The sequence below is a fragment of the Lipotes vexillifer genome, unplaced genomic scaffold (genome assembly GCF_000442215.2).
Source record: "Lipotes vexillifer unplaced genomic scaffold, Lipotes_vexillifer_v1.1 scaffold948, whole genome shotgun sequence".
Classification (NCBI taxonomy): Eukaryota; Metazoa; Chordata; class Mammalia; order Artiodactyla; family Lipotidae; genus Lipotes; species Lipotes vexillifer.
In genome coordinates, this window is record NW_006793764.1 from 2,807,975 (window position 1) to 2,821,947 (window position 13,973).

The window sequence follows — 13,973 nt, forward strand, 5'->3', positions numbered from 1 at the left end:
ATCTCCCTACCACACTGCCTGATTTTCTAGGATAAACTTATTTTTAAACTGTGATCGTTAAACTTTCAAATAGTGTGCTCAATGTGAGTTCTATCAGCTATACCTCAATAAAAATGTATATATTGCTTCTAAAGTTTAAGCCATGAGTCCAGTTGTTAATCTTAGGGATAAGTATAATAAATACACTACACAGCGTCTGGAAAGTCTGGAAACATAGGAAACAGTGCACAAATTATGCTTTTTTCAACTGAACTATTGGACTCATTGCTTTAGATCTAAAGGTACTTCACCAGAAAAAGTCTCTGAAGGTTGAAGAAAAACCTATTGAGCATATTCTTTGAAACTGTTAATGTACTATTTTTAAATGAGTTTATCTTGACAATTCTCTGCATCTACAAAGTTTGCTGCAAGGTTCGGCCTTTCTATAATGCTCTATACTTGGGGACTTCCCCTTTCATAATGCCCCAAGTCATTACCAAATTTCCCTCCAGTTTTAATCATTTGTTTTCTATCGTTCTCAGTATGTCTGGGTTGTATTAGTTTCCTTTTGCCATGTGACAAATTACCAGAAAGTTAGTTAGCAGCTTATTATAACCTCCATTTATTAGCTCACAGTTCTATAAGTCAGAAGACTAGCAAGGTTTACCTGCGTTCTCCGACACAGCTTTTCAGGGTCTCAAAAACTGGGATCAAGGTGTCAGCTGGCTGAGTTCTCATCTGGAGTTTCTGGGGAAGAATCCTCCTCCAAGCTCATCCTGTTGTTGGCAGAATTCACTTCCTTGCAGTTGTAGAGCTGAAGTCCCATGTCATTGCTGTCTACCAGCTGTGGGCCAGGCTCAGCCCCTAGAGAGCATCCTCATTCCTTGCCATGCAGCCCCCCTCCATCTTCAGACAGAGAATTTCTTGCAGGTCAATCCCCCTTACACTTGGAATCTCTGCCATCACCATCTCTGACCTCTAGACACAAATTTAAAGGGCTCACATGACTAGGCCAGGCTCACCTGAATAATCTTCCCTTTGACTAACTCAGAGTTAACTGATTAGTAGCCTTAATTACACCTGCAAGATTCCTTTTGCCACATAAGATAAAATAATCACAGGAGTAATATCTCATCGTTCTCACAGCTTCCACCCACACTCAAAAGGAGATTATACAAGGGTGCAGGTCATTGAGAGTCATCCTAGGATTCTGCCCACCACACTAGTTATTTTAAAAAACTGAAGAGTATGGGCACATAAGGGAACAGTTCTCTACTTCAAAGAACTGCTCCTAAGGGTCAGCTACCCAGTGTCTGCGTGCTGTCTGACCTGGGCCCGAGTCACTGGACAGGTCGTGTTTTTCTGTATTCTGTCACTCAGCGAGCCTCTGGTTTATGAAATCAGGCTGAGTATGCCCAAGACCTGAGTCTACATTAGTTGTTCTCAGTCTAGCTCTATCCGCCCTTATACTTAGTAGTGATTCATTGGAATCGGATGTGAGGTTATTTTTCAGATTCAGTTTTCTATGTTACTGAGAGTTTTCATATTTTTCTCTGTATTTGATGAGAAGGTGGGATCAAGTATATTGAAGATTGCTAGCCAACTGTCATATTGAAGCCTTTCTGATTTTTGCATGTTGAGCATGTTGTCACTTGTGTTTTTATATGATTATCATCTGTTATTCATCATGGAAGTTCTTTATTTTGATCTGAATCGGATGCAGAGCTGCACCATATCATACATTTTAATGTGTGTCTGGATTCCTAGTCCAGAGTCCAGGCCTTCTGTGCTTGCCCCCTTCTCCCTCCATGCCTCGCCCCACCTCTCCATCTATATCCCTCCAAGTCCAAAATCCAAAGCTCACACTCACGTGATAGTGCCTATTAGGATCAATTTCCATTTGTTCACTTCCTGACAGTACATAATTTTGAGCCTATTGTGCCTATAAAGGAATACAAGAAACACCGGAAGGTTGTATTATATTTATTATCATCTGGTTTAGTTTAGTTTGGGGAAGTGATTAAAAAGAATCCACAGTACAGCGTGGTGACACGAGCTAATAATACTGTATTGCATATTTGAAAGTTGCTAAGAGAGGAGATCTTAAAAATGCTCATCACCAGAGAAAAATGCTGTAACTGTGGTGATAAGATGTTAATTCAACTTACTGTGATGATCAGTTCACAATATATACATAAATCTAATCACTATGTTGTATACCTTAAAACTAATACATTGTTATAGGTCAGCTATAGTTCCATAAAATTATAAAATATCTCCACTGGTGAAAAATAAATCAGCTTGAGCCCAACCATAGAACTTTAAAGACAGGATTCATCCAGTGTTCTATCTCTGGGAACGTGCATGTCTCTTTTTAAAGGAGCTCTGTTCTGTGTGGCTGGACCTTTAAACAAAATACTCTCTCTGACAAACTGACCAATAATGAATGTGAATTTGTCCAAAGTTTAGCATAGGATGATTAAAAATGATCCAGAAAAAAAAAAAAAAAGATCCAGATTCAACTCTCAAAAAAAAAAAAATCCACATAGAGAGAGTAGGCTGGGTCACTGCTCAGCCTTGACTGTTCCACTTTCCTGATGAGGGAGGGCTCTTGCATAAGTATTTTCATAGATACCTACATTTTAAAGAAAAATAAGAGTTTTCTCATTTTTAAAAAGGCAGTCTTGCTGTTAGAATATAATGTCAAGAAGAGCTGTGGATAATATTCAAAGATGTATGTGGGCTCATACAGGGTTAAGGTATAGCTGGCTGTTAGTCTGTGAAGCATCTGCTTCTTGGGTCTTAACAAGTCTGAGTTCTTAGATCTGCACTGAGAATCACAGATATGGGCATAGCCTCGGGAGGGGGAAGCAAGTTCACTGTCTGCTTATACGTTTGCCAATCATCCTTTTAATCTCTGTCGAATTATCTCCTTAAGCTCCTAGGAGCTTTTTATGTCATCTTTCGAAACAGTAAATCACTTTATTAAGTTTTTAAGAGAACATTCATAATGGCATTTCCATAAGCCGTTTTGTAAATTAATGCAATTTCCTTTCTGTTTTACCTGTTTGCAAGAAGCGATTTTTACATTTCTGCTGTAGTTCAGAAGAGCACAGTTATTTCGTAATTTAATTTGCAGCCTGGTATGTAGAATGAATGCCTTTGACTCATTTAAATTATTATATACGCTAGAGCAGCATGTCTTACCGAGATTCATGAGTGTTTGTTTTGCTTTTTGTCACCCAGCATTGGGATCCCGGCACAGGCCAGACCTGGTGCCTAGCACTCCATCGCTGTTCGAAGCTACTTCCTTGGCGACCACAATTTCATCTTCCTCCTTGTACGTCAGTGAACATTATCCACGCGACAGGACCACGCTTTATTCAAGCAGGTAATACTTAGTGCAATCAAACTACCAGTCGGCTATTACCACACTAACATCACAGCTAGCCAGTATCTCTGAACGAGAACAAGTCATCCCTAACAACCAGGATGGGACCATCGCCTGCCCTGTAAGAGAAAGAGAGAAAATGCTTGATATTTACTGTGACAGGAGGGAAAACCCTCCTGATTCTTCTGTACAGTTAATCAGTATGTCCTGTAGAAACTATGTATGTGAATTCACTCTGTGGAAGAAGATGAATCTTTCATCATTTTTATTTTAATAATCGTATGAGTGGATTTTTTAAGCAAGCACTCCTGGTTAATGTTTACACAAATAGCTGCAAAGTATCTGAATATTTTCTTTCTGTATGAGTGACCTTAGTAACTACTGACAGATAGAATAACAGCCCCCGCAGATTGTGCACAGCCTAATAATCCCTGGTATCTGTGACGCTGTTACCTTATAGAGCAAAAGGGGCTTTTTTAAAAAAATTTTTTTAACATCTTTATTGGAGTATAATTGCTTTGCAATGTTGTGTTACTTTCTGCTGCATATCAAAGTGAATCAGCTGTACGTATACATATATCCCCATATCCCCTCCCTCTTGTGCCTCCCTCCCTCCCACCCTTCCTATCCCATCCCTCTAGGTGGTCACAAAGCGCCTAGCTGATCTCCCTGTGCTATGCGGCTGCTTCCCGCTAGCTATCTGTTTTACATTTGGTAGTGTATATATGTCCATGCCACTCTCTCACTTTGTCCCAGCTTACCCTTCCCCCTCCCCGTGTCCTCAAGTCCATTCTCTACATCTGTGTCTTTATTCCTGTCCTGCCCCTGGGTTCTTCAGAACCATATATATATATTTTTAATTCCATATATATGTGTTAGCATACGGTATTTGTTTTTCCCTTTCTGACTTACTTCACTCTGTATGACAGACTCTAGGTCCATCCACCTCACTACAAATAACTCAGTTGCGTTTCTTTTTATGGCTGAGGAATATTCCATTGTATATATGTGCCACATCTTCTTTATCCATTCATCTGTCCATGGACACTTAGGTTGCTTCCATGTCCTGGCTATTGTAAATAGAGCTGCAGTGAACATTGTGGTACATGACTCTTTTTGATTTATGGTTTTCTCAGGGTATATGCCCAGTAGTGGGATTGCTGGGTCATATGGTAGTTCTGTTTTTAGTTTTTTAAGGCACCTCCATACTGTTCTCCATAGTGGTTGTATCAATTTCCATTCCCACCAACAGTGCAAGAGGGTTCCCTTTTCTGCACACCCTCTCCAGCATTTACTGTTTATAGATTTTCTGATGATGGCCATTCTGACTGGTGTGAGGTGATACCTCACTGTAGTTTTGATTTGCATTTCTCTAATGATTAGTGATGTTGAGCATCCTTTCATGGGTTTGTTGGCAATCTGTATATCTTCTTTGAAGTAATGTCTATTTAGGTCTTCTGCCCATTTTTGGATTGGGTTGTTTGTTTCTTTGATATGGAGTTGCATGAGCTGCTTGTAAATTTTGGAGATTAATCCTTTGTCAGTTGCTTCATTGGCAAATTTTTTCTCCCATTCTGAGGGTTGTCTTTTTGTCTTGTTTATGGTTTCCTTTGCTGTGCAAAAGCTTTTCAGTTTCATTAAGTCCCATTTGTTTATTTTTGTTTTTATTTCCATTTCGCTAGGGTCAAAAAGGATCTTGCTGTGATTTATGTCACAGTGTGTTCTGCCTATGTTTTCCTCTAAGAGTTTTATAGTTTCTGGCCTTACATTTACATGTTTAATCCATTTTGAGTTTATTTTTGTGCACGGTGTTAGGGAGTGTTCTAATTTCATTCTTTTACATGTAGCTGTCCAGTTTTCCCAGCACCACTTATTGAAGAGGCTGTCACAAAAGGGGCTTTGCCAATATGACTGAGTTAAAGGTCTGGAGATGGGAGGAGTATCCTGAATTATGCAGATAGGCCCAGTGTAATCACAGGGTCCTTGTCAGAGGAAGTCAGGAAGATTAGAGTCAGAGAAGGAGATGTGATGGCAGAAGCAGAGGTCAGAGAGAGAAAAGACTTGAAGATGCTACACTGTTGGCTTTGAAGGTGGAGGACGGGGCATGAGTCAAGGAATGCAGGCAGAGTCTAAATGCCAAAAGAGGCAAGGAAACAGATTTTCCCTTAGAGCATCCACCAAGGAACACAGTTCTTCCAACCCCTTGAATTCTAGGACTTCTAATTGCCAGAGCTATAAAATAATAAATTGGTCTTTTTTTAAGGTATTAAGTTTATGACAGTTTGTCACAGCAGCAATAGGAAACGAATACAGGGACTCTCAGACATTTAAAGTGAATTTGAATATTGGGGAGGGGTCCTGAAGTTTCTTAGATAGAAAGTTAATTTGTTATTTTTTTTTTAACAAAATATTCTCAAGCATTGTTTCTAGTAATAGAAAGTACCTCTACAAAGAGGTCACAAGGTTGTGGGATTAGCTCTTTTTTCTACGTTTATATAAGCACTTTTGTAACTAGCTTCAATTACAGGTCAGGGATAACTATGTATACGTTCTCAAAAATTATCTTTTAAATGTTGAACTGGTCCTTGTCATAATTCAGCTCTCAAGAATCAAGATCAAATTTGTGCAGGTGAAATGTTTTTTATACTGTAAGTCATTTCCCCCTCCACCCTAGCAACTTGGTTCACTTCCAGAAAGAGGACTCAATATGGTAGATTCATTTTTAACGTGTGCATGTTTATAAATTCTAGCTTGGTCTTTTGGCAAGTTAAGTTTTGGTAGTTGGAGGTTCTAGAAATTCTCTTTTTGTTGCTGTTCCCTTCTCTCTTGGCTAGATACAGGTTAGGTGGTAGCAGGTGAGACAGCCCATCTAGGTCTAGAGAAAAGGAGCAAATGACAAGGTGAATCACAAATCTTGGCTGGGCTTCTGTTTGGATAGCTCTGCTGTAGGACCAACAAATAAGGCTCCATTGTAAATTATTCAACTCACCTGAGCTGTAAAAGTAATTTGGTTAGCTTCCGCAAATTAGAAGAATTTAAAGTGACTTATACCTAAAATGAATGTGTACCTTGAATGTTCAAGTTTGTTATGTAAATTTGTCAAGCAACAGTTTTTCCTATCTGTACGGTACAGCTGAAGGCAGTTGTTTTGCTCTCAAGTATAAATAGCAGCTCGAAAGATGGCTGGAAAGTTGCAGGAAATGCTTTGCCAGGTCAAAAACAATTCTCATGTGAAGCTGCGGTGGTTTCTTACCATTTGCTACTGTTCTCATTATCAGGGCAGATAGTTGGATATGTATTAAATTATTTACTAGAATTTTCAGCACAAAAATAAAAGGGTTTTGTTTGTTTGTTTTCGGTGGCAGTGGTTTTGATTAAGTATTCAGTCTCTTGGCCAGAGGTGTTCAACTCTTGGGTATTCATAAGGTTCCTTCAGGATCTGAATCAGAGTTCCTTCTGACTCCCAATCCTTTCTGGCCAGCTTGGGAGCAAGCTACCTCTGCATGTTCCAGGGCTGTGGTATAACTGTTGGTACTTTTATTTATGCTGACAGTGGTTAACATGTATATTTAGATGGGAAAAGCATCAGTGTTATCTATGATATTTCTGCCCCACCCCATGTTTTTTGAAGAGAATTGTTTGAAATAAATATTCTGTGGCATTGTATCTCCAAATTGCAATTTGATATCTTATATTTAGCTATCCATCCGGGTTCAGTTGCAAAAACAAGAAACCACTCTATCTTAAGCAGAAAGGGATTTGATACAGGGAATTCACAAAGTCTTTAAAAAGGCTTGGGGAGTGGGCTCTGGGCTGAACATCAGAAAACCACGCCAGCTACACACCACTGAGCTGGCCCACCAGCAGCCTTTGTCATAATCAAGTGGGTGTTCTTCCAAAGGAATGCAAGCCAAAGAAAAGCATGTTGTGAACCTAGAATTTTTTTTTTCCCTAGAGTGCTATACAATTTATTTATTTATTTACTTACTTACTTACTTACTTATTTATTATGTTATCTAGTTTACACATATTAGTGTACATGTATGTGAATCCCAATCTCCCAGTTCATCCACCACCACCACCCGCCCTCTTTCCCCCCTTGGTGTCCATACATTTTTTCTCTACATCTGTGTCTCTATTTCTGCCTTGCAGACCGGTTCATCTGTACCATTTCTCTAGATTCCACATATATGCGTTAATATACGACATTTGTTTTTCTCTTTCTGACTTACTTCACTCTGTATGACAGTCTCTAGGTTCATCTACCTCACTACAAATGACCTAGTTTCGTTCCTTTTATGGCTGAGTAATATTCCATTGTATATATGTGCCACATCTTCTTTATCCATTCATCTGTCGATGGGCATTTGGGTTGCTTCCGTGACCTGGCTATTGTAAATAGTGCTACAGTGAACATTGGGGTGCATGTCTTTTTGAATTATGGTTTTCTCTGGGAATATGCCCAGTAGTGGGATTGCTGGGTCATATGGTAATTCTGTTTTTAGTTTTTTAAGGAACCTCCATACTGGTTGTATCAATTTACATGCCCACCAACAGTGCAAGAGAGTTCCCTTTTCTCCACACCGTCTCCAGCATTTGTTGTTTGTAGATTTTCTGATGATGCCCATCCTAACTGCTGTGAGGTAATACCTTATTGCAGTTTTGATTTGCATTTCTCTAATAATTAGTGATGTTGAGCAGCTTTTCATGTGCCTCTTGGCCATCTGTATGTCTTCTTTGGAGAAATGTCTATTTAGATCTTCTGCCCATTTTTTAATTGGGTTGTTTGTTTTTTTAATATTGAGCTGCATGACCTGTTTATATATTTTGGAGAGTAATTCTTTGTCCATTGATGCATTTGCAAATATTTTCACCCATTCTGAGGGTTGTCTTTTTGTCTTGTTTATGGTTTCCTTTGCTGTGCAAAATCTTTTAAGTTTCATTAAGTCCCATTTGTTTTTGTTTTTGTTTTTATTTCCATTACTCTAGGAGGTGGGTAGAAAAGATCTTGCTGTGATTTATGTCAAAGAATGTTCTTCCTATGTTTTCCTCTAAGAGTTTTATAGTGCCTGGTCTTACATTTACATCTTTAGTCCATATTGTGTTTATTTTTGTGTATGGTGTTAGGGAATGTTGTGATTTCATTCTTTTACATGTAGCTGTCCAGTTTTCCCAGCACCACTTATTGAAGAGACTGTCTTTTCTCCATTGTATATCCTTGCCTCCTTTGTCATAGATTAGTTGACCATAGGTACGTGGGTTTATCTCTGGGCTTTCTATCCTGTTCCATTGATCTATATTTCTGTTTTTGTGCCAGTACCATATTGTCTTGATTACCGTAGCTTTGTAGTATAATCTGAAGTCAGGGAGTCTGATTCTTCCAGCTCCATTTTTTTCCCTCAAGATTGCTTTGGTTATTCGGGGTCTTTTGTGTCTCCATACAAATTTTAAGATTTTTTGTTCTACTTCTGTAAAAAATGCCACTGGTAATTTAATAGGGTTTGCATTGAATCTGTAGATTGCTTTGGGAGGTATAGTCATTTTCACAATATTGATTCTTCCAATCCAAGAACATGGTGTATCTCTCCATCTATTTGTGTCATGTTTGATTTCTTTCATCATCAGACAGGTCTTTTGTCTCCTTAGGTAGGTTTATTTCTAGGTATTTTATTCTTTTTGTTGCCATGGTGACTGGGATTGTTTCCTTAATCTCTCGTTCTAATCTTTCATTATTAGTGTATAGGAATGCAAGAGATTTCTGTGCATTAATTTTGTACCTTGCAACTTTATCAAATTCATTGATTAGCTCTAGTAGTTTTCTTGTGGCATCTTTAGGATTCTCTATGCATAGTATCATGTCATCTGTGAACAGTGACAGTTTTACTTCTTCTTTTCCAATTTGTATTCCTTTTATTTCTTTTTCTTCTCTGATTGCCATGGCTAGGACTTCCAAAACTATGTTGAATAATAGTGGCGAGAGTGGACATCCTTGTCTTGTTCCTGATCTAAGAGGAAATGCTTTCAGTTTTTCACCATTGAGAATGATGTTAGCTGTGGGTTTGTCATATATGGCCTTTAGTATGTTGAGGTAGGTTCCCTCTATGCCCACTTTCTGGAGAGTGTTTATCATAAATCAGTGTTGAATTTTGTCAGAAGCTTTTTCTGTATCTATTTAGACGATCATATGGTTTTCATTCTTCAGTTTGTTCATATGGTGTATCACATTGATTGATCGCGCATATTGAGAATCCGTGCATCCCTGGGATAAGTCCCACTTGATCATGGTGTATGATCCTTTTCACGTATTGTTGGATTCTGTTTGCTAGTATTTTGTTGAGGATTTTTGCATGTATATTCATCAGTGATATTGGTATGTAATTTTCTTTTTTTTTTTACTTTTGTGGTACGCGGGCCTCTCACTGTTGTGGCCTCTCCCATTGCTGAGCACAGGCTCCGGACGCACAGGCTCAGCGGCCATGGCTCACGGGCCCAGCCGCTCCGCGGCATGTGGGATCTTCCCGGACCGGGGCACAAACCCATGTCCCCTGTATCGGCAGGCAGACTCTCAACCACTGCGCCACCAGGGAAGCCCTAATTTTCTTTTTTTGTAGTATCTTTGTCTGGTTTTGGTGTCAGGGTGATGGTGGCCTTGTAGAATGAGGTTGGGAGTGTTCCTTACTCTGCAGTTTTTTGGAAGAGTTTGAGAAGGATGGGTGTTAACTCTTCTCTAAATGTTTGATAGACTTCACCTGTGAAACCATCTGGTCCTGGACTTTTGTGTGTTGGAAAATTTTTGATCACAGTTTCAGTTTCATTACTTGTGATTGGTCTGTTCATATTTTCTGTTTCTTCCTGGTTCAGTCTTGGAAGGTTATACTTTTCTAAGAATTTGTCCATTTCTTCCAGGTTGTCCATTTTATTGGTATAGAGTTGCTTGTAGTAGTCTCTTAGGATGCTTTGTATTTCTGCATTGTCCATTGTAACTTGTCATTTTTCATTTCTAGTTTTATTGATTTGAGTCTTCTTCCTCTTTTTCTTGATGAGTCTGGCTAAAGGTTTATCAATTTTGTTTATCTTCTCAAAGAACCAGCTTTTAGTTTTATTGATCTTTGCTATTGTTTTGTTTCTATTTCATTTATTTCTACTCTGATCTTTATGATTTCTTTCCTTCTACTAACTTTGGGTTTTGTTTGTACTTCTTTCTGTAGTTCCTTTAGGTGTAAGGTTAGATTGTTTATTTGAGATTTTTCTTGTTTCTTGAGCTAGGCTTGTATAGCTGTAAACGTCCCTCTTAGAACTGCTTTTGCTGCATCCTATAGGTTTTGGATCGTCGTGTTTTCATTGTCATTTGTCTCTAGGTATTTTCTTATTTCCTCTTTGATTTCTTCAGTGATCTCTTGGTTATTTAGTAACGTATTGTTTAGCCTCCATGTGTTTGTGTTTTGTACGTTTTTTTTCCCTGTAATTGATTTCTAATCTCATAGTGTTTTGGTCAGAAAAGATGCTTGATATGATTTCAATTTTCTTAAATTTACTGAGGCTTGATTTGTGACCCAAGATGTGATCTATCCTGGAGAATGTTCTGTGCGCACTTGAGAAGAAAGTGTAATCTGCTCTTTTTGGATGGAATGTACTATAAATATCAATTAAATCTATCTGGTCTATTGTGTCATTTAAAGCTTGTGTTTCCATATTAATTTTCTGTTTGGATGATCTGTCCATTGGTGTAAGTGAGGTGTTAAAGTCCCCCACTATTATTGTGTTACTCTTGATTTCTTGTTTTATAGCTGTTAGCAGTTGCCTTATGTATTGAGGTGCTCCTATGTTGGGTGCATCTATATTTATAATTGTTGTATCTTCTTCTTGGTTTGATCCCTTGATCGTTATGTAGTGTTCTTCCTTGTCTCTTGTAACATTGTTTATTTTACAGTCTATTTTATCTGATATGAGTATTGCTACTCCAGCTATCTTTTGATTTCCATTTGCATGGACTGTCTTTTTCTGTCCCCTCACTTTCAGTCTGTATGTGTCCCTAGGTCTGAAGTGGGTCTCTTGTAGACAGCATATATATGGGCCTTGTTTTTGTATCCATTCAGCAAGCCTGTGTCTTTTGGTTGGAGCATTTAATCCATTTACATTTAAGGTAATTATCATTATGTATGTTCCTCTTACCATTTTCTTAATGGTTTTGGGTTTGTTTTTGTAGGTCCTTTTCTTCTTTTGTGTTTCCCGCTTAGAGAAGTTCCTTTAGCATTTGTTGTAGAGCTAGTTTGGTGGTGCTGAATTCTCTTAGCTTTTGCTTGTCTCTAAGGCTTTTGATTTCTCTGTTGAATCTGAATAAGGTCCTTGCCAGGTAGAGTAATCTTGGTTGTAGTTTCTTCCCTTTTATCACTTTAAATATATCATTCCACTCCCTTCTGGCTTGTAGAGTTTCTGCTGAGAAATCAGCTGTTAACCTTATGGGAGTTCCCTTGTATGTTATTTGTCATTTTTCCCTTGTTGCTTTCAATAATTTTTCTTTGTCTTTAATTTTTGTCAGTTTGATTACTATGTGTCTTGGTGTGTTTCTCCTTGGGTTTATCCTGCCTGGGACTGTCTTCAATTCCTGGACTTGGGTGGCTACTTCCTTTCCCTTGTCAGGAAAGTTTTCAACTATAATCTCTTCCTATATTTTCTCGGTTCCTTTCTCTCTCTCTTCTCCTTCTTGGACCCCTATAATTTGACTGTTGGTGCCTTTAATGTTGTTCCAGAGGGCGCTTAGACTGTCTTCATTTCTTTTCATTCTTTTTTCTTTCTTCTGTTCTGAGGCAGTGATTTCCAGCATCTGTCTTCCAGGTCACTTATCCATTCTTCTGCCTCAGTTCTTCTGCTATTGATTCCTTCTAGTGTATTTTTCACTTCAGTTATTGTATTCATCTCTGTTTGTTTGTTCTTTAATTCTTCTAGGTCTTTGTTAAACATTTCTTGCATCTTCTCTATCTTTGCCTTCATTCTTTTTCCACGTTCCTGGATTATCTTCACTATCATTATTCTGAATTGTTTTTCTGGAAGGTTGCCTATCTCCATTTCATTTAGTTGTTTTTCTGGTGTTTTGTCTTGTTCCTTCATCTGGTACGTAGTCTTCTGCCTTTTCATTTTGTCTGTCTTTCGGTGAATGTGGTTTTCATTCCACAAGCTGCAGGATTGTAGTTCTTTTTGCTTCTGCTCTCTGCCCTCTGGAGTGAACCTAGAATGCTTTAAAAGAAAGTAACATTTTAAAATCATATTGTTTCACTACAATGCCCAGATCCTTTTGAAAAATCACTAGTTTTGGCACCACTTGGCTCCATTGCTTCCTGGCATTTATCTGCTGGAGGGGAGACGCATGGACCCTCCAGGTCAGCAACCTCTGCTTTGTTCACCTCTGCTCTTGCCTGCCTGCTCCTGTGGGCGTTTCTGCTTTTAGCCTTGATGTATAAGAGAAGCCAAAGACATGCCTTGGATCTTAATGAATGCCTTATGGAAATCATAAGGAAAAGGTGCGAAAAAGGCACAGACGTGCTAAAGAACCTTGAAGAGAAGTTATGGCATGCGAACCCCTGGGAATCCATATCCTTACTTCCCTCCCCACCATACCCACCCCTAATTATTCAACAGGAAAACCTTACCAGCAAACTGAAAAGAAGTTGTCATATTTTGTTCCTATCATTTTTTCCTTTAGAGCCCTCCTAGTCCTATGTGGTATCTCTTGAGGTAATACATAGACAATATTCTAAGTCTCATGTGGCCCGCTAAGGTTTAAGACCTAATCCAGATAGACTGGAAAGAAAACTGATGTTATAATTCACGTGTTAGGTTTTTCTCTTTCTTTATCTATGAATCATTTTTCTGTTAAGGCAGAGTGGTCTGTTTTCCCACTTTGCATTATACTAAACATATCTGCACTTAAATACGCTGTAAATACTTCAGCTAGTGGTTGTCATTCTGTCAGTCTTTTCAGAATCCTTAAGTTTGAAAAGTGTCAGTTAGTGCCTGGATGTCTCCACACCTAAATCATATACCGCAATGGGAAGCTGCTGTCTCTTAGAATTATTCCTTTTTTAAAATGATTATTGTTTGTGACTTCAAAAACCCCAGTTGCAATTTATTCTTTTTTTTTTTTTTAAGCGTACTCCAAAAATTGACTAGGAAGCAAAGAAAAAAATAGTATCCTTTTTTTAAAGTATATATTTGACCTGATTATTGGGGGTACATATTTTCAAGTTCTTCTCAACAGTCCTATGTTAGAGCATGCAATTCATAGGAATAAAAAGAAACTATTGTCGATTCTTGCTTCCCAGTCAAATAGTGGGATTTATATTCTGAAGTTTTTATTCTTAAATTTTTCTTTCCTAATAATAATTCTGTCCTTTGAAAGGAGGTATAAATTGAGCACTAAGAAATGCAGAGGCAAATGTGTTTTATCTCAAAGTTAAGAACAATTTAGTTTGATGTTGTGGAAATTGGTTACACACATGAATATTAATTCTTTTTTGTGATTTCCTGCACAGTTCGTAGCAAAGCTGAAGCTTTTATTATGCATAAGGATAGAAAACCCTACTGCATTCCAATATATTTATCCTTT

At 38.3% G+C, this 13,973-nt stretch overlaps 1 protein-coding gene across 2 annotated transcripts in view; it reads left to right on the forward strand.

Annotated features, from left to right (window-relative positions):
• The window catches only part of PIP5K1B (phosphatidylinositol-4-phosphate 5-kinase type 1 beta), a 337,996-nt gene that overhangs the window by 255,788 nt on the left and 68,235 nt on the right, over positions 1-13,973 (forward strand). For both annotated transcript variants that reach the window (XM_007466769.1, XM_007466770.1), the window contains one exon: positions 3,226-3,370. In XM_007466769.1, the coding sequence (XP_007466831.1) occupies positions 3,226-3,370 (145 nt within the window). The remainder of the gene's footprint in view (positions 1-3,225; positions 3,371-13,973) is intronic.